This window comes from Papio anubis, chromosome 18 (genome assembly GCF_008728515.1).
Source record: "Papio anubis isolate 15944 chromosome 18, Panubis1.0, whole genome shotgun sequence".
Taxonomy (NCBI): Eukaryota; Metazoa; Chordata; class Mammalia; order Primates; family Cercopithecidae; genus Papio; species Papio anubis.
Genome location: NC_044993.1, coordinates 16,337,815 through 16,363,818, shown reverse-complemented (window position 1 = coordinate 16,363,818; position 26,004 = coordinate 16,337,815). Strand labels below are relative to the sequence as shown.

General features: G+C 42.4%; 1 protein-coding gene across 3 annotated transcripts in view; it reads left to right on the top strand.

Annotated features, from left to right (window-relative positions):
- HYDIN (HYDIN axonemal central pair apparatus protein) overlaps positions 1–26,004 on the top strand; it is a 415,044-nt gene that overhangs the window by 374,958 nt on the left and 14,082 nt on the right. For all 3 annotated transcript variants that reach the window (XM_021932150.2, XM_021932149.2, XM_021932148.2), the window contains exons 76-83: positions 4,961–5,130; positions 7,612–7,810; positions 9,650–9,808; positions 12,529–12,806; positions 13,630–13,849; positions 16,868–17,080; positions 18,279–18,442; positions 19,324–19,474. In XM_021932150.2, coding sequence (XP_021787842.2) covers positions 4,961–5,130; positions 7,612–7,810; positions 9,650–9,808; positions 12,529–12,806; positions 13,630–13,849; positions 16,868–17,080; positions 18,279–18,442; positions 19,324–19,474 — 1,554 coding nt within the window. The remainder of the gene's footprint in view (positions 1–4,960; positions 5,131–7,611; positions 7,811–9,649; positions 9,809–12,528; positions 12,807–13,629; positions 13,850–16,867; positions 17,081–18,278; positions 18,443–19,323; positions 19,475–26,004) is intronic.

The window sequence follows — 26,004 nt, the reverse complement described above, 5'->3', positions numbered from 1 at the left end:
CAGCAACGAGACCACTGGAAAAAATTTTCGAAGTCAACTTTTTCAGAACTCTGAAAATTAATAATAGGCTTTCAACGATTCTAGGAGTACTTACTCAAGAAAAATGGCTGAATACCCATAAAGACAGAGAGTTTTGTGGTATTTTGATTTGCCCTATTCTCTCCCTCCTCCCTCATCCCAGCTCTGCAGTAACCTTGAAAACCAACAATTCGGCAATCAAAGTGAAAGTCAGCAGTCAATCAGATCCTGGAGGAGGTAGAACAGATTGGAACTCCCCAAAAGCCCCCATTCTAAAAGAATTGTCACTATTTGAGCTGTCTAGAAGTTCAATGGAAACCCAGCTCACAGGGATAGCTTTTATTTGACCTGACTCCAGGCTTGCTCAAAAACAATCAGTTGTAATTGTTTAACACCGCAGCTGACTGAGGGAGCATTGACCTTAGGGGCAAACAAGAAGTTCATTGAAAAATTTAAAAGGAGAGGCTGGGAAGAAGATATTCATGGGGGGCTCTGAAAAGCTTCAGCATATTCCCTGGAATCTAGACAGCCATGCATGTATAAGATGTGTGTACCTCCAGGCTGTGTTACTGCTCAGGAGAGACCTGAGAAGGCCCTAAGCTCTTACCTCTGACTAACCTTTAGTTCCCGGGAAAGATAAAGCAGAGTTGGCAACTGCCTGCCTGAGTGTCAAAGGCATGTCCTGCCACACACAGCCCCTCAGCAAAAGCTGTTCCAGGCATTTAAGGAAATGGTTCCAGGCATTTAAGGAAATCTCTGTTCAATCATAAACTGACCACTAAACTAACTGAGCAGAAACTTTATTGGCCATGCATAAGTGAGAATATAGACTTTACTGAAAAAGTTACTAAACAAACTAAGAGTTACAACAGTAACCAACCCTGGGGGAGGGGTGATCTGATTTTCAGAGTTGCCACATTTATTTTTTTAAATCTCCAGTTTCCAACTGAAAAATATGAGCCATGAAAAGAAACAAGAAAATATAACTCATATACAGGGAAAAAAGCAAAAAAGCAAAAACATTATCTCTGAGTGAGCCCAGATGTTGGACTTAATAGACAAGTACTTGAAATCATCTACTTAAAATATGTTCAAAGAACTATAGGACACCATGTCTAGATAACTAAAGCAAAGAATGAGGGCAATGTCTCACCAAATAGAGAATATCAATAAAGATATAGAAATTATAAAAATATACATTTTGGAGTTGAAAAACATAATAGCTGAAATGAAAAATTCACAACAGGAGCTCAATAGCAGATTTCTTATGGCAAAAGAAAGAATCAGCTGTGGCAGATGGGATAAAATTGTTGAAAAGAAAAAGAAAAAATCAGCAAATTTGAAGATGGAGCAATTGAGATTATCCAATATGAAGAACAAAAAGAAAAAAGAATGAAGAAAAATGAACAGAAATTCAGAGTCCCATAAGAGATTATCAAGCATAGCAATATACATGTAATGGGAATCTCAGAAGGAGAGAAGAAGGAAAATAAGAGAAAGACTATTTCAAGAAATAACACCCTAAAACTTCCCAAATTTAATGAAATCAATTAAATATCCAGAAAGTTCAATAAATTCCAAGCAGGATAAACTCCAAAAAATCCATACCTAGACACATCATTACCAAACTGTTGAAAGACAAAGACAGATCATCTGGAAGGCAGAAGGATTAACAGCTGGTTTCTCATTAGAAACTTTGGAGGCCTGAAGACAGTGTGATGACATATTCAGTGTGCTGAAAGAAAAAAAAGTTATCAACAAAGAATTTTATATCTAGTAAAACTATTTCTAAATAGTTCCCATTATTCTGCCAATTTGGGGGAACTAAACCAGGACACTCTCAGATAAATAAAATCTGAAAGAATTCATCACTAGCAGACTGGCCTATAAGAAATAATAAAGGGAATCCTTCAGACTGAAATGAAAAGACACTAAAGGATAACTCAAATCTGCATGAAGAAATATAGAGCACCGGTAAAGGTAACTGCATAGATTATATAAAATCAGTATAAATGTATTTTTTTATTTATAACTTTTTCTATCTGATTTAAAAGACAGTTGCATATAGCAATAACTATAAATCTGTATTAGTGGGCTTAATGTAAAGATGCAATTTGTGTGGTAATAGCACAAAGAAAGAGGAAGTAACAGGGCTATATAAGAGCAAAGTTTTGCCTATTATTGAAATTAAGTTGTTATTAACTCAAACTAGATTGTTATAAATGTAGATGTTAATTGTAATCTTCCTTGCAATGACTAATACAACAACTCAAAAGAATATAGTAAAACAAATGACAAGGGAACTTAAATGGTACACTAGAAAATATCTATTTAACACAAAAGAAGGCAGTAATGGAGGAATAGAAGAATAAAAAAGGCATAATTGGCTAGTAATTTTTTTAAAAAGATATAAGATATATAGAAAGCAAATAGAAAAAAGACATAAATTTTACCTTGTCAGTAATTACATTAAATTTAAATGAGTTAAACTCTTCAATAAAAAGATAAAAATTGGCAGAATAATGGGAAAAATCATGATCCAACTATGTGCTGTCTACAAAAGACTCACTTTGGATTCAAAGACACAAATAGATTTAAAGTAAAAGGATAGAAAAATAAATATCCTTTATTTAAATAATAGCCAACAAGAGCTAGAGTACCTATGCTAATGTCAAACAAAATGGACTTACAGACAAAAACTATTCCTAGAGATAAATAAAGACATTTTATAATGATCAAAAATTATTCCTAGAGATAAATAATTTTATAATGATAAAAGGATCACTCCATCAAGAAATCATAGCAATTATAAACATGCATGTAACAAAAGAGTCCCAAAATACATGAAACAAAACAGACAGAATTGAAGGAAGAAATAAACAATTCAACAATCATAGTTGGAGATTTCAATACCTAGTTTTAAACAATGGATATAACGAGACAGAAGGTCAGCAAGGAAATAAGAAGACTTGAACTGAACTATGAAAGCTCTAGGCCTAACAGACATATACAGAACATTTCATCTAACAACAGGAGAATAGACATTCTTTTCAAGTGAACTTGGAACATTGTCCAGGATTGGCCAGATATTAGGTCATAAAACATACCTCAATAAATTAAAAGGATTGAAATCATGCAAAGTATGTTCTTCAACCACAATGGAAAGAAATTTGGGATGCCCAGCCTAACACATCATCCTTATCAAATCCTCAGGAAGAAGGTGATTGATAGAAAGATGGGGGTAAAACCACTAGAACCTGTCTTCATCTGTTTTGTGCTTCTATAACAGAATACCTGAGACTGGGTAATTTATGATGAATAGAAATGTTTAGGCTCACGGTTCTGGACCCTGGGAAGTCCAATATCAAGTTGCCAGCATCTGGTGAGGGCCTTATGGCTGCATCATAACGTGGCAGATGGCATCACATGATGAAAGGGCAATGGTTGGGGGAAGAAAGGTCGGGGGTGGGGCAGGAGGAAGAGAGAGAGAGGAAGAGAGAGGGAGAGCAAGGAGGAGTGAACTTATTCCTGCCATAGCAAACCCACTTCTACGATGATGGCAGAAGTCCATTCATGAGGGCGAGCCCTCATGATCAATCACTTCTTAAAGGTCCCACTTCCCAATACCATCACAATGGCAACTAAATTTCAGCATGAGTTTTGGAGGAGACAAACATTCAAGCCATGAAAAATTCCAAGGTGTGTCACTGGCCATTGAGAGTTCAGGAAGCTCCACTGGAACTCAGCAGCAAAGTCACAGCCATCTTCTCTGAGAAAAGCCCAGTTTGTGGCTTCAGAGGGGACCTATTCCTTTTGAGAACTTTTTCAGAACTTACATTTCTTAGAGCAAACAGAAATATAACATGTTACAAGATCTTTCTACTCTGGTTGGCAGAAGAGTTGAAGGTGATAAATTTACATCCTTTTCATTGAATCAGCCACAAAATGTAAACACTTTAAAAGCCTTGGACATTTACCTATGTAACAAACCTGCATATCCTGCACATGTACCCCTGAACTTAAAAGTTGAAAGAAAAGAAAAAGAAAATAAAAGCTTTGAATAAGAAAATGTTTTTAAATTTATAAAGTTGTTTATGATAGCTTGTACCAATGACTGCTGACTTATTCTAATAATGTTTAAAATGAATGTTTATTCTAATAATGTTTATTCTAATGATGCTTAGAATGAATAATAGATAATTTATTTGAAATCAATTATCAATTTGTGAGAATTCACATTGTGAGGAGTTTGTGAAGAGCAAATTAAGTTCATGTACCAATGAGTCACATATTACCTTGTGATTGAGAGTCCAGATGATGACCTGTGCTCTTTCCATCTTTCCACTCTTTCGTCCTTGGCATATTAGCCTTGTTCTCCTTCTTGTCATCTCCTGGTCACAAGATGACCATTTTACCTGACGTCCTATGTGTGCGTTCAGAGTGAAAAGAAAGGGGAAGAGCGTGAAGGCAAAGAACTTCCCCAGCAAGGCTTTGCCTCTTTATTTAAGATAGAACACCCTCTTGTCCTCTTCTGTTTACATCTCAATGACTGGAACTATGTCTGATGGCCATCCTGAGCTTTAAAGGAAGGTGTAAAATGAAGCATTTGCACCTAGGCACATTGGCATCCAATCAGAGTCCTGCTAGGAAGGAAGCCATGGGGAGTGGATGTTGGGTAGTAACTAGCAGTGCCTGGTATGCCCCTGGACCTTCAAGCTGAATCATTGCTGCAAGAGCAAAGTGGGAGGCAATGTAGGGCCTGATTACAGAGGAACTTTTCTTCAATACACAAGCTTCTAACCTACTAAATCAGAATCTCTGGAAATGGCACCCTGAGACCTGTATTAAAGCACCAACTGCTTTCCAGCTTAACCTGAGGACTTAAGAGCCCTCGCCTCCTACTTCTTCTAATTATGATCCCCCTGCCATTTCCTCCCCACAGATCAGCCATGGTCCAACATTTGTGTGCAGCATCTCAGGCTGTGCTGTGAGCCCGGCTATCCATTTCTCCTTCACCAGCTACAACTTTGGGACCTGCTTTATCTATCAAGCTGGGATGCCCCCATACAAACAAACCCTGGTAATTACCAACAAGGAAGAAACACCTATGAGGTAAGCAGGCTTCCCAGAGCCTCCAGATGATTCTGCAACTGCTTGTGGGCCCTGCAGACTCCACACAGGTGAAGCCCTGCCAAGACAAAAAAAAAAAAAAAAAGATTGTGGGAAAGAGTCAAACATAAGTGGGTATGAATCCTGGGTCCCTGTCCCCACAAGTAAAACTAATACTTGGATAGCCATGAGCTACCCTGCTAAAAATCCTCTTTGTGAAGTACGTAAAGCAATTCCAAATGATCTAATGAGAGCTTTTATGACTTCCATTTATTTTCTCATGTGATAGACTTGGAAACTGAGGTTTGAAGAGTTAAAAGGTAAATTTCTCTGGCCAGTGGCTTTGCAGTAAATAGCAGACCTGTACTGAGCCTAAGCTTTCTGATTCAAATCTAGCCTCTCAGCACCATCCCTGTGTGGGATGTTCTAGTCCAAGGTTCTGGGCCCCATTCAAGACCTAATGAGATAGAATCTCTAAGGGCTGGCCCAAAGACCTGTGTTTACTCAAATCTGTCTATCAGTACTTTAGAGAATTTTCCATAATGATGAAAATGTTGTATTATTGCATTGTCGAACATGGTGGCCTATAGCTGAATGTGGCTTCAGAGCACTTAAAATGTGGCTAGCGGAACTAAAGAACTGATTTTTTATTTTATTTTAATTAATGTTAATTTTAATAACTGCAAGTGTCTAGTGGCCACCATATTGGATAGCACAGATCTAAGTTCAAATTTTAACTCTTCCCTAGTTGTGTGACCTTGGGCAAATTTTTAAAACTCTCTGCGCCTCTGTCTCCTTGCCTGAAGTGGTAGTCATAATAATACTGTCTATGACCGGGCGCGGTGGCTCACGCCTGTAATCCCAGCACTTTGGGAGGCCGAGGCGGACGGATCACGAGGTCAGGAGACCGAGACCATCCTAGCTAACACAGTAAAACCTCGTCTCTACTAAAAATACAAAAAATTAGCTGGGCATGGTGGCAGGCACCTGTAGTCCCAGCTACTCGGGAGGCTGAGGCAGGAGAATGGCGTTAACCCAGGAGGCGGAGCTTGCAGTGAGCCGAGATCATGCCACTGCACTCCAGCCTGGGCGACAGAGTGAGACTCCGTCTCAAAAAAAAATAATAATAATAATACCATCTGTATAAGACTATTAGGATGATTAAATTAATTCACCTAGGAACAGTGCTTAGAACACTGCATGGAACATAAGAAATGCCCAATTATTGTTAGTTGCTGCTGCTGCTGTTGTTATTATTAGTACCCTGAATATTAAATCATAAGTGTGTCATGTAATTTGAAATACTAATTTTAAATCTTATCTATCTATACTCCTTGCATGTTTAATGTAATCTCAGTCTTACTTTGCTTAAGGTATTGAGCTCTATATGTTGGCCTATCTAGACTCCTTCTCTACAGACTGTAAGGCAGACAAGGAGAGGTTATAATGGAGAGGCCTAGTGCCTTCCTACCCACGTGTGGAGCAGGGTGGACGTGCTCTTTTAAGACCCCTTCTATTTGAACAATGAGTCATAATAATAGTAGCTCACTTTATGGAATATTTCCTCTGCACCCTATTTAATGACTGTTTCAGTCACTTTATCTCATTTAATCCTCACAATAGCCCTAAGAAATAGTGATCACTACCCCCATTTTGCAGATAAGAAAACAGAGACCCATGTGGGCTACATAACTCTTGTGAGATCCTTTGGGTAATCAGTGATACAGCCTGGATCCAGACTCCTCTCTGCCTGACTCTAGAACATATACTCCTCCCTACTGTGCTTTGTCACCCAATTACTTCTGGAAGCACTTCCTTCTTATGAGAGGGTACAAAACCCTCACGTATAAAACCATGAGATGCATGATCAAGAAATGGAGAATCAGGCTGGGCGCCGTGGCTCACGCCTCTAATCCCAGCACTTTGGGAGGCCGAGGTGGGTGGATCACCTGAGGTCGGAAGTTCAAGACCTGCCTGGCCAACGTGGTGAAACCCCGTCTCTACTAAAAATACAAAAATTAGTTGGGCACAGTGGCACACACCTATAATCCCAGCTACTCAGGAGGCTGAGGCAGGAGAATCGTTTGAACCTGGGAGGCAGAGGTTGCAGTGAGTTGAGATCATGCCACTGCACTCCAGCCTGGGTGACAGAGTGAAACTCTGTCTCCAAAAAAAAAAGAAAAAAAGAAAGAAATAGAGAACTGTTAGAGTGAAGAATATTGGGCAAAGGGTGATGAGCCTTGAGTTTGAAACCCAGTTCAGCCAAGGTCTCAGGATGTGACTTGGAGCAACTTGGTTGTGCCTAAGAGAGTGTGGGCTGGGTCATTGCTAACCTCCCTTCCAGCTCTTAAATGACTTATGTGACTCTAGGACAGCAGGGCAGGAAACCCATCAGTGTCCAGCCCAAAGAGACAAGGAGATGGCATCTGCCCCTCTGGGTCAGACTTCTTGGAGCTTACGCCTGTTCGTCTTGATTTTCTGCAGCATAGATTGTCTGTACACCAACACCACTCATCTCGAGGTGAACTGCCGTGTTGATGTGGTAAAGCCAGGAAACACACTGGAGATTCCGATAACTTTTTATCCTCGAGAAAGTATCAACTATCAAGAACTCATCCCCTTTGAAATCAATGGGCTCTCACAACAAACGGTCGAAATCAAAGGGAAGGGTACTGAAATGAAGGTAACAGACAGTCGGGAGGCCTTCAGGTGTGGCACCCTCCTTTCTACCCTTCTCAACCTTCTTTGCCCCCCAGAGCCCCTTCCCCCCTCCAGCCTCTCTGCTTCTCTGCCCCAGGCTGCTCTGTTGGAGGTCAGCCAGTCCCACTGAGATGATGTTCCTAATAACACAAAGGGGCAAATCGTCAGATCAGACTCACTGAGTCATACATCTTATTCAATACCATACTTTACTGTATCAAAGGATACAGGTAATCACAGACACTAGAGAAATATTCTTTTTCTTGGAGAAATTTGAGACTTTCAGACTCAGTACCCCAAGTATATCCTTTTCCTTCTGCATCAGTGCATGTTGTTTTCAGGTTTAATAAATAACGTTTTTAAGCAATGTACACAGACATGTGTTTCAGTGATGGAACATCTTTCCTTAACACCCCATTGATTAGCATTCTCCAGCCAGCCACAGATCCCTGGATATTTGGTTCAAGGCATTCCTTTTACCCAGGCACTCTGGATAGAAAGGGAATGGTCATATTCTGCTGCTCATTCATTTCCTTCTCATATCTAGTAAACATGTAAGGTGCTTGTCTGGTGGGATTATCTGTATTGTAATAGAAGGTTTTGCAAGACTGAAATCCTTCCAAGACTTTCAAGAATGCATAGCATATTTCGGCAACCAGGGGAGGGATGTATTCCCAGCAGCCTTCCCATCAAGCCATAGGAGCAACAGGACATTGCCAACTCATGTGTCTAGACCCAAGCCAGAGACAAGGTCTCTTCTGATGCCATTGATTCATTCATTTGCCTATTGGTCTTTCACTTGTTTATTTAGCACCCATTCTGTATTAGATATTTTGGGAAGATGCAGAAGTGACTAACACATGTTCTCAGACATCCAAGAGCTCATGACTGGTGGGAGAGACTCTCTTGCCTTTTTAAACAAAATGGAAACATGTGGCTGGGTTTAAAGATAGTTGAGTGGAGGGGTGCAGTTTAGTGACTGACCACATGACAGTAACCAGGGGGTGCTGCCCATTGTGGGTCAGGGTCATTCTGCAGGGCAGGCTCAGCTTGGCCTTGGCCTGACCCAGGCACCATTTTAATCAGTGTCTTACCTGAGGACTTGGAAGCATAACTACTTTTCTCTGCCTCTATTGCTGCTGTTCTAATCCAACCACCATCATCTCTCCCTCCTGCTTTCTTTCTTGCCCTCTTCAAGCCCATTCTCCATAAAAGAGCCAGAGCTCTCTCACAAACACTCCATACTTCACTGACTCCCCATTGCTCCCAGAGTGAAGCCCCGTCTCCCACTTCTCACTCAGCAATGGCCTACAAGGCCTTGCAAGACCTGACCACCTCTCTAAAGTTGTCTTCTCAGGTCCTAGCTCCCAGCCTCAGGCCTTGACTGGGCCACTCCCTCTGGCTCAGGGCCTGGCCACAGGTTGTCTCCCTGCCTTAGGTTTTTCCCCAATTCCACACTCACTCTGGCTGAAATTGACTAGCTCATACCTTTCTTTAGCTCTCAATGTACACATGCCATCTTCAGAAAGGCCCCCTGAGCCCCCTAGCCTAGTTTCAGCCCCCTGTAATATGCTCTCAAGGTGCCCTGAGATTTTCCTACGTATATTTTAACCCAGTTGTACTTGTATAATTGTGTGATGAGTAGTTCAGTGGGTACTTTAGGCACTTAAATGCTTATTGAGCAGGGAAATGCCCACCCAATATGAAGAAGTGAGGGCACAGAAAGAGAAGGAACCACCCTTGCCTCACCAGAGAAGACATATAATGTTTATTTTTCTCTTTAACTAATGAACTCTTCTTCCTACTCTTTCCTGTCCTACAGATTTTAGTCCTAGATCCACCCAACAGGATTGTGAAGTTGGGAGCTGTCCTACCAGGGCAGGTTGTGAAAAGAACAGTTTCCATCATGAACAACAGCCTGGCCCAGCTCACATTTAACCAGTCCATTCTGTTCTCAATTCCAGAACTCCAGGAACCCAAGGTTGGTGCTCAGAGGGGCTCCTAGGGGCCCCTTCATGCTCCCTGATGATGAGGATGGCCATGCTGGCAACACAAGCAGCTCACATTTCTTGTGCATCTGTAACGTGCCAGACCATTCTAAAAGCCTTCCCTGTGCTCCGTCTGTTCATTTTCACAAAAACAGTATAGGGCTTTACACAGTGCACTAGTCCCATACTGTTTTTGTGAAAATGAACATTATTTTCATTTTGCATTTTCATTTCATTTTCCATGTCATCCGCTGTCATTTGTTTATTTACATCTCCATTGTGTAGACAGGCCAGTTCTCTATTTTTGTTCATTTCAGGTGTTTCTCCTTAAGCCTTTGTGTGCATCCATGACTCTGTGCTTAAGATACATTCCTAGACTGGGCTCAGTGGCTCACACCTGTAATCCCAACACTTTGGAAGGCCAAGGCAGGTGGATCACAAGGTCAGGAGTCCAAGACTAGCCTGGCCAAGATAGTGAAACCCTGTCTCTACTAAAAATACAAAAAATTAGCCAGGCATGGTGATGGGTGCCTGTAATTCCAGCTATTCGGGAGGCTGAGACAGAGAACTGCTTGAACCCAGGAGGCGGAAGTTGCAGTGAGCTGAGATCACACCATGGCACTTCAGCCTGGACAACAGAGCAAGACTCTATCTCAAAAAGAAAAAAAAAAAAAATATATATATATATATACACACACACACACACACACACACATATATATATATATATATATTCCCCCCACACACACACACACACCCCTTCCTGGAAGTGGACTCATTGTGTCAAAAGGGAAAGTGTGTTTCAATATGCATGGCCAGTCTGCTCCCTGAAAGATTATCTCACTTTGCACAGCCACCAGCAGTGAGAGAAAAGCATGTTTATTGTCAAGTCTACTTCCTCAAGTTCCCTGAACATAGAAGCTACCAGTCCTGGCCGCTAGCTACTCATCTTACAGTCATTAGTCTTTGCATGAGCCTTGGAAATGCACCAGATATGTTTGATTCCAAGACCAGACTGCATCCATTCCTTCATGCAGTTCATTCTTACACTTACTGAATAATACATGCTAGGTGCTAGGAATAAAAGGTGAATATGACATAGACCTTGGTCTGGTGGAGATCTCAGTCCTTGAGGGTCACAGACATATAAATAGCCCCAGGGCAGCACAGAATCTACAGAGGCAGAGTGTGAATCAGGATCAGGGCTGCTCAGAGGAGGGTTTGGGGGATTACAGAAGGCTTCCCGTGGAGAGGGGCCTGTACTGAACTTTACAGTGTGAAGAGGTGTCCCTCGACAGGTTAGGAAGGGGCGTTCCTCGTGGGCAAAGGTATATACACTTGAAAACTAGATAGAACTCCATATGGAAAGAGCACTGTGGGCCATCTGGGGATTGCAGGGTACAGAGAAACTGGCTGTGAGAGGCCAGCCAAGGTAAGAGATCCTGTGGGCGTCTCATTCCAGTACCCCATGTTCCCTACTTTGCCATCCGGGCAAGATGGGGAAGACTTGTTGCTTCTCTTTCCTTAGTAATCCAAATTAAAGTCCTTGGTTCCAGCATGTCAGGGTCCCTAATAGTTTGGCCATACCAAGTCTGCCTCTTCAGCAGGTCAGATTAAAGCTGCCGGAGTGCCCATGCTGGCGCCAACACCCTGAGGCTAGCTTCCCGCATCATGTTGGAGAAGTCTCTAAGGTGACTTTCCTGTCACAGCTCCGCAGCCCATCATCTCACTCCCTGCTGCCACCGTCCACTCACTGGTGACTGCTCAGTCCTGTGTACCAAAGAGAGCTTCCGGATGAAAAGGGAATTGACCTCCTTAAAGCTGACTTGGATTTGATTTTTACCAGAACTAGAGGGAAGAGAAAGCTGAACAAATTCGTACAGTGGTCCCTGATTTTAGAATACATGAGTCACCTGGGGAACTTTTGAATATGCAGATTCCAGGCCCCCCACCCCTGCCTGACCAGAGACTCTGATTCAGTTGGTCTGGGGCAGGATCCAGGAATCTGCTTTTTTTTTTTTTTTTTTTTTTTTTTTTTGCTTTTTTTTTTTTTTGCTTTTTTTGTTTGTTTGTTTGAGTTGGAGTTTCACTTTGTCGCCCAGGCTGGAGTGCAGTGGTGTGATCTCAGCTCACTGCAATCTCCGCCTCCTGGGTTCAAGCGATTCTCCTGCCTCAGCCTCCTGAGTAGCTGGGATTACAGGCATGCACCACAAAGCCCGGCTAATTTTTGCATTTTTAGAAGAGACGGGTTTTCGCCATGTTGGCCAGGCTATTGTCGAACTCCTGACCTCAAGTGATCCACCCACCTTGGCATCCCAAAGTGCTGGGATTAGAGGCATGAGCCATGGCACCCAGCCAGAATCTGCATTTTAACAACCATACAGGGAAACTGAGGCAGGGAACACTCCTTGAGAAATGCCAGAGCTCTAAGTGTTTCTTATTTCCCATTACTATTTCCTTTATCAGGGAGGAGGAAGAAAGAAGGAAATGCACAAAATAAGTTACGAAAGGGTCAGGAAAGGGAAATGATATTAATCTTCAACATAGAGTAAGTCACAGAAAGTTTAAGTAATTTACCAAAGCATACACAGCTGATGGGAGAGCAGGAGTGAGATCTGACCCCTGTTCCAATCCCAGTAGCAAGACCTCTGGGAACTAAGGCCTTAGGGGCCTCCCACCCTCAGCTGCTGACTCTGGGTGCTGTTTTATTCAGGTCCTCACCTTGGTGCCCTTCCACAACATCACACTGAAGCCCAGAGAAGTCTGCAAACTGGAAGTCAGCTTTGCTCCGAAGAAGCGTGTCCCTCCCTTCTCTGAGGAAGTGTTCATGGAATGCATGGGGCTCCTGCGCCCCCTCTTCCTCCTTAGCGGCTGCTGCCAGGCCCTGGAGATCTCGCTGGACCAGGAACATATTCCCTTCGGACCTGTGGTATATCAGACACAAGCCACGCGTCGCATCCTCATGTTGAACACAGGCGACGTGGGTGCAAGGTAGGGGAGCGGTGCCTCCCACCCGAAGGCTGCAGCAGAGGCCCCTGTCCCTGTACCTGCCCTGGCCTTGTTCTGCAAGAGCAGTCGCTTTTTACTTCCGTCCTCTCCCTTCTACGTCCCCCTGCTTCCCTCAAGATGTGACAGCAGTGGCCTCACTGGGGTGATTGCTGCTACTATGATTACTACAATTGAGATAACAGAAGATATTTTCTCAATGCCTGTTTCATGCCTTGACATGGCACACGTCATAATCCAACTACGGTTCTATGAGACCAAGGCTGCTACCAACGCATTTCACAGATAAGCGAGGGCCCAACCACAGAGGGAGGAGCACACAGGGCCACGGGATACCAGTGCCACCCAGAACAGAGGCAACTCTCACAGGAAGGGATTGTCGCCAGCATCCAGGATCTGAACCAAGAGGCAGTGCAGGGGACAGTTAAGGCTACAGTCCCAGAAGGGTTTCTGTTCTAGCCCAGCCACTTCCTAGCTGCATGATCTTAAGTACACGACACATGTGTATGCATGTTGATACATACGTTCCCTGCTGTGTCTGTCACTCGTGGATAATAAGATGCAGCCACTTCCTGCCCTTGGCTCAGCTCTGCAAGGGAGTGAAGTCTACCTACCCAGGGAGTGACCTTGGCCCACCTTCCCCAGTGCTTCTGCTCTGTCCGGCAGATATTTCTCCTCCTAGGTCCTAGGATAGACTCAGGGAGGTGAACCTCACAGCCGAGGCAGAGTTTCTTGTTCTCAGTAGCATTGAGGACACCCTTACAACATCCATAAACTCTCTTTCTTGTCTTCTTTTGTCTTGGAAAAGGTTTAAATGGGACGTCAAAAAATTTGAGCCTCATTTCTCCATTAGCCCAGAAGAAGGCTATATTACCTCAGGCATGGAGGTTTCTTTCGAAGTGACCTACCATCCCACCGAGGTGGGAAAGGAGAGCCTTTGTAAAAACATTCTCTGCTTCATCCAGGGAGGCAGTCCTCTGAGCCTAACCCTGTCTGGAGTCTGCGTGGGACCACCTTCAATAAAAGAGGTTAGTAGGTGCTGCCCGGGGTGGCCCCGTGGCAGGAGTGACCCCAGCAAGTGAACTCATTTGGGCCTCCTTCAAACATACAGGCCTGCCCCCTCCCTCCACGAGGCCTGCGAATACATCGTTTCCACTGCTGGAATATTCATTCTCCCCTCTTCATTTGGTTTATTCCTTTCCATTCTTCAGCTCTCATCTGAAGCATTACATTCTCTAGGAAGCCTGCTTTGACATCACTGGCTAGGTCAAATTCCAAGATCTATAAGTAAAGCATTAACACCTTTCTCCTTTTCTGTGGTTTTAAAACAAAAGGCCTTGGTATATCCCTCTGCTAGCCTTGTTACTGGAAACCTAACTGAACCGTCTGCTGTGTTACCTGGCAACACTGCTTATGGGAGAAATGAGACCCAATCTCCCTGTCTGTAATTTTGTTAAACAATGTTATACGAATGGAAACATACAGTATGCTATGAACTTCTATTTATAAGTCTCAGCAGGAACATACACTTTCATTTCTCTTGGATGAAGACCCAGTTGTGGAATGGCTGGGTCATGTGATAGGCAGATGTTTACCTTGGTAAGAAACTGCCAAACTGTTTTCCAAAGCAGTCGTGTCCTTTTGCAATGCCACCAGCAATGTCTGACATCTCCACTTACTTCACATCCTTGTCAACAGTTGATAGTCAGTTTTTTAAATTTCAGCTATTCTAATTGGTATGTAGGGTCTCTCATGGAGGCTTTATTTTCCTAATGACTAATGATGTTAAGCAACTTTTCTAGCACTTATTTGCCAGCCCTGTATTATCTTAGTTGAAGTGTCTGTTCAAATCTTCTGTTTATTTTTAATTAGGTCATTGGTCTTCTTATTAAAGTTTCTAGAGCTCTTTGTATACTCCGAACATAAGTTTTGTGTTTAGGTCTTCAGTCTATTCGGAGTTAATTTCTGTATATAGTGTGAGATACGGATCAAAAAAAATTTTGTGCATGGATAGCCAATTGTTCCAGTACCACTTGTTGAAAGAGTCTTTTCTCTCCTGAATTGCCTTGGCACCTTTGTCATCGATTGTAAATGACAATCAATTGATCATATATATGTGGGTTCTGTTCTCATCCATTGATCTATTTGACCATCTTTATGCCAATACCACACTGTTCACATTGTTAAATTCAATGGCCAGTTCTTTCTTGAACTATGGGGAGCATTTGACACCATAAACCCGTTCCTCCTCCTGCAAACACTTCCTTCACTTGGCTCCAGCACACCACTCTCTCCTGGGTTTCTTCCTACTCACCAGCTTCTCCTTCTCATCTTCTGTTTGTTTTTTGTTTTTTGTTTTTCTGAGACAGAGTCTCACTCTGTCGCCCACGCTGGAGTGCAGTGGCATGATCTTGGCTCACTGCAACCTCTGCCTCCCAGGCTCAAGCGATTCTCCTGCCTCAGCTCCTAAGTAGCTGGAATTATGGGCCACTACCACCACACCTAGCTAATTTTGGTATTCTTAGTAGAGACAGGGTTTTGCCATGTTGGCCAGGTTGGTCTCAAACTCCTGACCTCAGGCGATCCACTCACCTTGGCCTCCCAAAGTGCTGGGATTACAGGCATGAGCCACCAAGCCTGGCCTTCTGATTCTTCTTAACATTGGAGTTCGTCAGTCAAGAGCTAGTCCTTAGATTCCTTCTTTCTTCTACATACAATCATTTCTTGTTGATTTCAGCCAGTTTCTTGGCCTTAAAAAAAAACACTGTTAGGCTGGACACAGTAGCTCATGCCTATAATCCCAGCACTTTGGGAGGCCGAGGCAGGAGCATCGCTTGAGCCCAGGAGTTCACGACCAGCCTGGGCAACATAGTGAGACCCCACCTCTACAAAACAACAACAGTAACGACAAGAATGAAATTGCTATACTGATAACTCCCAAATCTTTATCTCCAGCCTGGACTGTTCCCTTGAACCCCAGATTTGTAAATTCTACTTCCTGCTTGACTCATAGGCATCTCAAATTTAACATGTATGAAACCTGAGCTCCTGATCTCTCCCTGAAACCTGCTGCTCCCATAGTCAACCCCACATCAGTGAAGAGCATCTCCATTCTGCTCATTGCTCAGACTAAAAACTTGGGTGTCATTCTTGAACCTTCTTCCACTTACACCCAAGATACCATACAGCAGTAAATGTTATTGGCTCTTCCAAGTACAACTGGAATATACCCACTTTCCACCATCCCAGTGCTACCAGTGCCACCCAAGCCACTGTCGACCCCCACCTGGCCTATTGCAAGTGTCTTCTAGTTAGTCTCTCTTCCTCTGTCCCTTCTAAGCATCTAGAGCCATTCTGTTAGAGCATAGATCAGATCAGGTCACTCTACTCAAAACACTCGTAAGTCCTCCTTTTTCAATTAAAAAAAAAAAGTCTCTACCATGACTCCAAGGCCCTGTGCGCTGTCCCCTGTCACTTTATCTACCCCTCACTCACTTCACATTTGCCACACTGGCCTCCTTGCCTTTTGTCAAAACCAGGAGCTTTGTAACTGGCATTTCCTTTGCCAGTTACACTCAGGCTGACTCAGGCTCTTCCCCGGGTCTCCCCTGCTTCATCCTTCTTGGTCTCTAATCAAATACATATGCTCAGTTAGGCCCTTCCTGATCACACTGTGTAAAAACTCCAACCCACTCCCAATCTGGCACCCCCTCTGCTTTGTCTTGCCCTTGGCACTTATTTCTATCCTGCACGCTCTGCCTTCCACTTGTGTGTCTGTCTCCCCGCACCGGAATCTCAGCTCAAGGGCAGAGATTTTTGTTATTTCGTTCATTGCTACATCTCCACCACCAAGAACAGTGCCTAGCACATAGACGGTACCCGTAAGTAGGTGTTGAGTGAATGAAAGAAAAAGAAACGGACCCATTGAAACTCATGATGGGAAGCACTGTTAAAGTCAGTCTTCCCCAGCGCACATTCCGTACCTCTGGCCCTGGAGACAGACCGGGGGACGTGCCATGGAAGATGAGGTGCCTGCTTTCTTCCAGGTGGTGAATTTCACGTGCCAGGTACGCTCCAAGCACACACAGACCATTCTGCTGTCAAACCGCACCAACCAGACCTGGAATCTGCACCCCATCTTTGAGGGCGAGCACTGGGAGGGGCCTGAGTTCATCACCCTGGAGGCCCACCAGCAAAACAAGCCCTACGAGATCACCTACAGGCCCCGCACCATGAACTTGGAGAACCGCAAGCACCAGGTAGGCTGAGGTCCCCTGACCCCCATTGGTTTCCTGGCATAATTGAAGGTGGCACTGTGTGAATGAGGTTAAAAGACACTTTGGGGCCAGGCGCGGTGTCTAATGCCTGTAATCCCAGCACTTTGGGAGGCTGAGGAGGGTGGATCGCCTGAGGTCAGGAGTTAAAGACCAGCCTGGCCAATATGGGGAAACCCCATCTCTACTAAAAATACAAAAATTAGCCAGGCATGGTGGCATACAACTGTAATCCCAGCTTGGAAGGCTGAGGCAGGAGAATCGCTTGAACCCAGGAGGCAGAGGTTGCAGTGAGCCAAGATCGCACCACTGCACGCCAGCCTGGGCAACAGAGTGAGACTCTGTCTCAAAAAAAAAAAAAAAAAGACATTTTGGAAGCTGAGCGCTCAGAGAATGTTAGATGGGGAACACCCAGATCATGTTGGAATAGTGAGGAATTGTGCAGATTATCAAGCTTTGGCTTCCTTTTTTCTTTTCTTTTTTTTTTTTTTTTTTTTTTTTTTTAATGTAGAGGGGATTCTCATAGAGCCAGGGGCTTAGTTCCGAAATGGGGTCCAGACCAAGCATCAAGTAATTAATGTTTCGCTTAATTGCATAAATAACGTAATGGTGACTGTAACAAAACGAAAAAAAGAAAAGTGGCCATAATCTTCCACCCTATTAAAAAAATGAACTTTTTTCTTCTATCTTCACTACCAATCCTTATTCAGATACCGCCATAACTGTCATTATCACATACCAAATTGTACGTTCAGTTTGCTTTCACTTTACAGTATAGCACTAGCATTTTTCTATTTAACTATGTGGTCTTTGTGATAATTATTTTTAATAACTGCCCAATATTTCACTGAATGAAAGTTCCACAATTTGTTTTACATTTCCATTTGTTGAATGTTTATCTACAAATTTTCATCAACATTATAACTGGTTGTTATATATACACATAACTTTTTTCTTTGGAGGGATTTTTCTTCAATAAGCTCTCTGGGATGGGATTCCTAGCTCAGATACATATGAACATTTTTCTATCTCCTGAAATATATCACCAAGATGCCTTCCAAAGTATTATGTTTCTTTCCAGGGCCTCCATTATCCTCCAAATAATCCTCGGTCTCTACATGCCTGATAGGTACCTAATAAAGAATGCTGTGTGTCATTCTGATCACATCCTTCTTCTCCTTAGGGCACCCTCTTCTTCCCCCTCCCAGATGGGACTGGCTGGCTGTATGCTCTACATGGGACTTCCGAGCTCCCCAAAGCTGTAGCCAGTATCTACCGTGAAGTACCATGTAAGACCCCCTACACTGAACTTTTGCCGATCACCAACTGGCTGAACAAGCCCCAGAGGTAAGGGGATGGGGCTAGGGGTCTGGGTAGGGAGGTGGAAGGAGGACTTTCACCATCTAGCCCGGTCCTTCCCCTACTTAGGGCCTCTAGAGGATGTTAAGGGGCTCGAGGAGTCAGAGACAGAGTTCCCTGATGTGACCAGGCATTTCCTGAATACTAAGCCTCTAGCGAGATTCTTTTTCTGTGCTGTTAGTTACTTGTAAGTCTCCTAGAACAATGCCTGGCACGAAATAAGCATTCGATAAATGTTAGCTGTTTTTATCATAATGATAATCATCACTGTTATTACTGAGTGTTCTGTCTTATCACCTAAGCCACTGGCCAGAGAAGCAAGTCCTTGGATCTTGTCCCTACAGTAGGAACAGAGTAGAAATCAGGCATCAGGAGAGCTCAAGGCCAACAAGCATGGTCCCCTTCTTTTACAGAGAAGGAACTCAAGTCTGGGAGACGAGGCACAGTGTACTGAAGGCTTCCTGCTTAGCATAGTGGGTAAAGGCCTGACCTAAATTTGAATCCTGGTTCTGCCAGTAACCAGTCATCTTATCTTCCTTCTCTTGGAGCATCTTATCTTCCTTCTCTTATCTTCCTTCTCTTGGCCTCTATTTAGTGACATGGAGATGACAGTGATATGTATTAATACCTCCTATGGATACTGCAAGGATTAATGCCTGTAACACACAGGCCACTTACTCAGTCCCTGGCACATAATAGGTGGCCAGTAAATGGCAGTTCCCATTATTGTTAGTGACAGGGTGAAGACTAGAACCCTGGACCCATGCACTTCCCATAAAATCAAGAGTACAGCTGGCACTTTTCCTTCTTTCCTTTGGGTTAATGATCTCTTTTCGTCTCCCGTCTTGTATTCTCCTATGCTGCCCCAGATTCCGGGTCATCGTGGAAATACTGAAACCAGAGAAACCGGACCTAAGCATCACTATGAAGGGCCTTGATTACATTGATGTACTGTCTGGCTCTAAGAAAGACTACAAGCTGAACTTCTTTTCCCACAAGGAGGGAACGTACACCGCAAAGGTATCTACATGGCAAAGGCACCACCCTGGAACTCAGGAGGTTTGACCCTGAGTTTGATCCTGGTGTTAGCAAGTAAAGATGGCCACCCATACTCACTGCTCCAAGACATCACAGGGTCTCTCATTCATGAGTTGTTTCACCTCATCCATTCAGTGGTTTAAGGAGTATCTATGGAGCACATATGCCGTGTACTATACTGATTGCTGGTAACACGTCAGTGAGCTGAACAGGCACAATCTCTGTTCTCACAGAACACACAGTCTAGCGGAGAGAATGGGCATTACTCAAACAATTGCACTGTGGATGTATAATTACAAAATGAGGTGTTTTGAAGAAAAGGAGCGTGTGTGGATCTGTAGCTCATGGGAGAGGCCAGGATTGGAGATAACATTTGGGAATTTTTCATTTGTAGATAGTATTTGGAGCTATGATGTGGGATGGAATCACCAGGGGAAACATTTTAAAGTTAAAAAACAAAAACAAAAAAAAGAAAGTATCTAGGAACACACAGAGAGAGAGAGAGAGAGAGAGAGAGAGAGAGGATACTGGCAAAATGCATCCAGCAGTGTAAGTCTCCTTTTCTACAATAACTGAGTAGGCTGCTCCAATCACATCTAATCAGATCAGCATTCACAGACAGACAAGATTTTAAGGGAACCTCAAAATCAAGAAATCATGAAACATCTAAAAAAATGTTACCATAAAATAGAAACACCTGGCCGGGCGCGGTGGCTCAAGCCTGTAATCCCAGCACTTTGGGAGGCCGAGACAGGTGGATCACGAGGTCAGGAGATCGAGACCATCCTGGCTAACACGGTGAAACCCCGTCTCTACTAAAAAATACAAAAAACTAGCCGGGTGAGTTGGCGGGCGCCTGTAGTCCCAGCTACTTCGGAGGCTGAGGCAGGAGAATGGCGTAAACCCGGGAGGTGGAGCTTGCAGTGAGCTGAGCTCCGGCCACTGCACTCCAGCCCGGGCGACAAAGCGAGACTCCATCTCAAAAAAAAAAAAAAATAGAAACACCTACTCAATAAATCAGAACCTCTGAAAAGAATGAGTTATTAAAGCAAACAGAAAACTTTAAGTGAATATTATTTATATCCCCAAAGGGAGAAAATCATACTCATGAAATAAGGATAAGCTATTGTCACAAAGAATCAATTAGAGACTCTAGAAATGAAAAATAGAATATTTAGAAAACCATACAGGAGGGATGAACTTTATAATGGGAATTACTAATAAGCTAGAAGATGGAGCTCAGTAATATCACCAGATATTACTAGCCCTTGAGGACAAAGAAATGGAACAAAATGAAATAATAACAAGCACCAGCAAGGATGTGGAGGAACTGGGACCCTCATAAACTGCTGGTGGAAGTATAACATGGTGCAGCTGCCCTGGAAAAGAGTCTGGCGCTTCCTCAAATGGTTAAACACAGAGTTACCATATGATTCACCAATTTAACTCCTAGGTAATACCCTAGAGAAATGAAAATATATGTGCACACAAAAATCTGTACACAAATATTCATAGCAGCATTATTTATAATAGCCAAAAAGTAGAGACAACCCAAATTTTTGTGAACTGGTAAGTGTATAAACAGAGTGGAATTTGGCAATAAAAAGAAATGGAAATAAAATATTGATACCTGCTATAAAACGTTATGCTAAGTGAAAGAAGCCAGTAGCAACTATATGATTTGAAATGTAAGTGAATGTATGATTTGAAATGTAAGTGAATGTATGATTTGAAATGTAAGTGAATGTATGCTTTGAAATATAAGTGAATGTATGATTTGAAATGTAAGTAAATGTGTGATTTGAAATGTAAGTGAATGTATGCTTTGAAATGTAGGTGAAAGAAGCCATTCACATACTGTGTGACTCCAGGTAGATGATATATGAAGAATAAGCAAATCTACAGAAATAGAAAGTCGATTCGTGGTACTGAGGGCTGGAGGGGATGGGTTGGGGAAAAGGGGAGTGACTTAATGGCTGTAGGGTTTTAGGGATTATGAAAATGTTCTAAAGTTTATTGTGGTGATGGCTATGCTGCCTTGTGAATATACTACAAACCACTAAATAGAACACTTTAAATGAGAGTTTGTATGGTATGTGAGTTATATCTGAATAAAGCTGTTTCAAAAAAAAGAATGAAAGGAAGTATGAGACAATGTATAAATCAAGAAGCTCTAATATATGTAATAGGAGTTCCTGAAAGAGAAACAAGATACTAGAGGGAAGAAAATATTCAACAAAATAACTGAAGAAATATTTCCAGGGCTTTTTAAGAAGATCGAGTCTTCTAATTGAATGGGTCCATCAAGTTGCCAAACAGGATGAATGAAAAAATACTCACATCTAAATACATTAGAGCAAAGTTTCAGAAAACCGGGATGAAAGAGAAAGTCCTAAATGATTCTAGAGGAAATAAAAGGAACTAATAATCATGGTAACATGAGACTTCTTGTGGCAACACTAAGCACAAGAAGATAATGGAATGAGCTATCCAAATGTCTGAGTGAGAATGATTGTCAATCTAGAACTCTTTTTCCAGGCAAAACTCTTCTGACACCAAAACTTGGACATACAAGGACTCAAAGTAACTGACCTAGGACCAGGCACAGTGGCTCACGCCTGTAATCCCAATACTTTGGGAGGCCAAGAGGGGCTGGCACATGCCTATAGTCCCAGCTACTCAGGAGGCTGAGGTAGGAGGACTGATTGAGCCCAGGAGATTGAGGTTGCAGTGAGCCGAGATGACACCACTGCACTCCACCTGGGCAACAGAACAAAACTATGTCTCAAAAAAAAAAAAAAAAAGTAAACCACCCATATGCACAAACTCCATACGAAAATAAATACAAAATTAAAAGTTTTTGAATTAACAAAGCTTCAAAAATAAGTAAGTGACCCATGTGCAGTGGCTCACGCCTGTAATTCCAACACTTTGGAAGGCTGAGGTGGATGGATCACTTGAGGTTAGGAGTTCAAGACCAGCCTAGCCAACCTAGTGAAACCCTATCTCTACTAAAAATACAAAAATTGGCTCAGCATGGTGATGCATGCCTGTAGTCTCAGCTACTCAAGAGGCTGAGGCAGGAGAATTGCTTGAACCCGGGAGGCAGAGGTTGCAATGAGCCAAGATCACACCACTGCACTCCATTCTGGGGAACAGAGAGAGACCTTGTCTCAAAAAAAAAAAAAAAAAAAGTGACTCAAAGGGGAAAGTACAAGGATATAATAAGCAAAGAATCAAAATTAAATTGATAGGTAATTTTAAATAATTGTTGAAAGACAATCTGACGTAAATATTTCATATGACCTGAACATAGGAAATAGCAAGGGGAAGAATAACATAAGGCAGTGAGAAACATTCCCTCATTCTGGAGGAATTGAATGGGAGAAATAAGAGAAGTTTTCTCATTCAGAAAGAAGAGTAGGAAGAGAATAGAGATATTCATAAACTGTAGATGTAAACAAAAAATAAGTAAAGATATGTATTAAAATAGAAGTGAAAAGATTTTGGAGTAAAAATGACAGAGTGAACCCAGATCACCAGTCTCCTTACAGTAATATATATTGAAATTTAAAATAATAACATTTTTTAAAGAATAGAAAGCATTTCTGCTTCTGGTTATAACGATTATAATAATCCATTTTATACTCCTCCCACTATAAAAAATAAAATTTTTTTTAAAAAAACATAAAACTCAACCAAATCTCTGAGGCAACTTTTCTCAGGCATTGGACAACAGGCAGCACAATACTGCAGTCCTCCAAAGGGAAGGAAAACTCATGACATGAATCCCCACGATTATCCTGGTTCTCTGCCTAAGGACAATTTCCTGACTACAGTTCAGTGAGCTAGAGTCCACGCAAAGCACAGCAGCCCCCAAAGAGCTGAGGAGGCAGAAATCAGAGTTTGGGGCAGTCAGAAAGGCTGGTCTCTAGAGGGTAGGACACCAGAGAGAAAGGACCAGTGCATGAGTAAAGAGGACAGGTCAGAAGACAGCATGGGGGTTCAAACCCTCACTACCCTCACTATCCTTGGCTAAGAGTTGGACTGCACATGTGCAGGGTGAGACAACATGAGATTTACTAGGGAACAGCTGCTATTTGGTTGATAAAGGAATAGTAATACTATGTGTTAATCAGTGCCGGGGAACATTGGAAGTCTGGCCCAGCCAGAGGAAAGAGATTGCATTAATACCTCGTTAAAATCCTGAAAACCCAGCTAAAATACTAGAAAAGCCAGAAGAAAGGCTTAGGAGAAAGGGCCATTCCCTTAGTATAAGGCCTTCTCTTTGTTAGCCCTTTAAGAAAGCCTAAAACTAAGCACATACAAGTTCTACAGGGAGGACAAAATCTGGAGATTGCATCCCAGCAAGTCAGAAGGTCCTGATACATACCTTGAGCTTTACACAGATGTGCTCTAACAAAGCATAAAACCAAACCCACACAAATTTAAGTCAGTGATTCAGCTGCCTCCTAGAACAAAATCAACACTGTTAAAAGGAAGAGAATCCAGAATCTCTACAATGATCATCAGCATTGTCCAGTACACAAACAAAAATTACTGGACCTGTGGAGAAGCAGAAAAATGAGATCCATTGTCAAGGATAAAAAGCAGACAATGGAAACTGACTCCAAGATGGGCCAGATGTTGGATTTAGCAGGCAAAGACTTCACAGCAACTGTTCTAAACATAACGTAACATTCTCTGGGAAGACGAAAATGAGAGAGAATGTGAATGAGGCAGAAAATTAAATTACAGACATAACTCAGAAATACTGTGGGTTCAGTTCCAGGCCACCATGACAAAGCTAACATTACAGTAAAGTGAGTCACAATTTTTTTTGTTTCCTGGTACTTATAAAACTTATGTTTAAACTATACTGTAGTCTATTAAGTGTACAATAACATTAGGTCTTTAAAAGTAATGTATAGGCCAGGCGCGGTGGCTCAAGCCTGTAATCCCAGCACTTCGGGAGGCCAAGACAGGTGGATCATGAGGTCAGGAGATTGAGACCATCCTGGCTAACATGGTGAAACCCCATCTCTACTAAAAATTACAAAAAACTAGCCGGGTGAGGTGGTGGGCGCCTGTAGTCCCAGCTATTCGGGAGGCTGAGGCAGGAGAATGGCGTAAACCCGGGAGGTGGAGCTTACAGTGAGCTGAGATACGGCCACTGCACTCCAGCCTGGGCGACCGAGCGAGACTCTGTCTCAAAAAAAAAAAAAAAAAGAAATTTTCCTAATTGGGTTAAAAAAAAATAAAACTATAGATCCAAGAAACTTGGAAAACTTCAAGCAGGAAAAATAAAAAAAAAAATTCCTGTACACATCAGGCATTGTTTCATTTTCAAACTGCCAAAAAACAAAGATAAAGAGAAAAGCTTAAAGCAGTCAGAGGGAAAAAATACATATTACAGAGAGAGGGACAGCGATAACAATGGCTGTCCTAGAGTTCTGGCTTCACCTAGGAAATAATGGAAGCTATCTGTAAAGTGCTGAAAGAAAAGGAAACAGTTCATCTAAAATTCTTTATCCACTGAAAATGTCCTTTAAAATTGAGAGTGAAATAGACATTTTCATATAAAAGAACCTGAGAGCATTCATTATCAGCAGATTTACCTTACTGCACAACATGTTAATAGATCTTCTTCAGTCTGAAGGGAAATGATACCAGATGGGAACTTCAGTCTGCAAGGAGAAAAGAGGAGCTCTAGAAATGGTCAATACCTAGGGAAATGCAAAATATATATTTGGAGGGTTTTTTCTTCGATTTCTTAAAAGACAACTGACAGTTTATAACACATATAACATTCTAAGGTAGATGTTCTTATGTATGTAGAAATAAAAGATATGACAACAAAAGCACAAAAGATGGAGTGGACAGGCAAATGAAGTGATGCTAAAGCAAGGTTATTATTAAGTGTGAGGTAGGGACCAGAAATCGTCCATTGTCAAGTGGGAAGTGATAAAATATTAATATTTAATAAATGTTGATAAGGATTCATTTTTAGCTCTGGAGCAACCATTAAACATTGTTTTAAAGGCCAGGCACAGTGACTCACACCTGTAATCCCAGCACTTTGGGAGGCTGAAGCAGGCAAATCACCTGAGGTCAGGAGTTCAAGACCCGCCTGGCCAACATGGTGAAACCCCGTCTCTACTAAAAATACAAAAATTAGTTGGGCGTGGTGGCACATGCCTGTAATCCCAGCTACTTGGGAGGCTGAGGCTGGAAAGTCACTTGAACCCAGGAGGTGGAGGTTGCCGTGAACTGAGATCGCACCACTGCACTCCAACCTAGGTGACAGAGTGAGACTCCATCTCAATAAAAAAAAAGTTTTAAAATATGACTAAGAAGCCAGTATAGAAAATAAAATATGTTCCAAAAGATTATATATCAATCCAAAAGAAAGTGGAAAGTAACAACAGAAAAATGAAAAATAAAAGGGATATGTGGAAAATAACTAGCAAGGAAGCAGACTTCGGGTCAAACATATAAACAATTACTTTAGG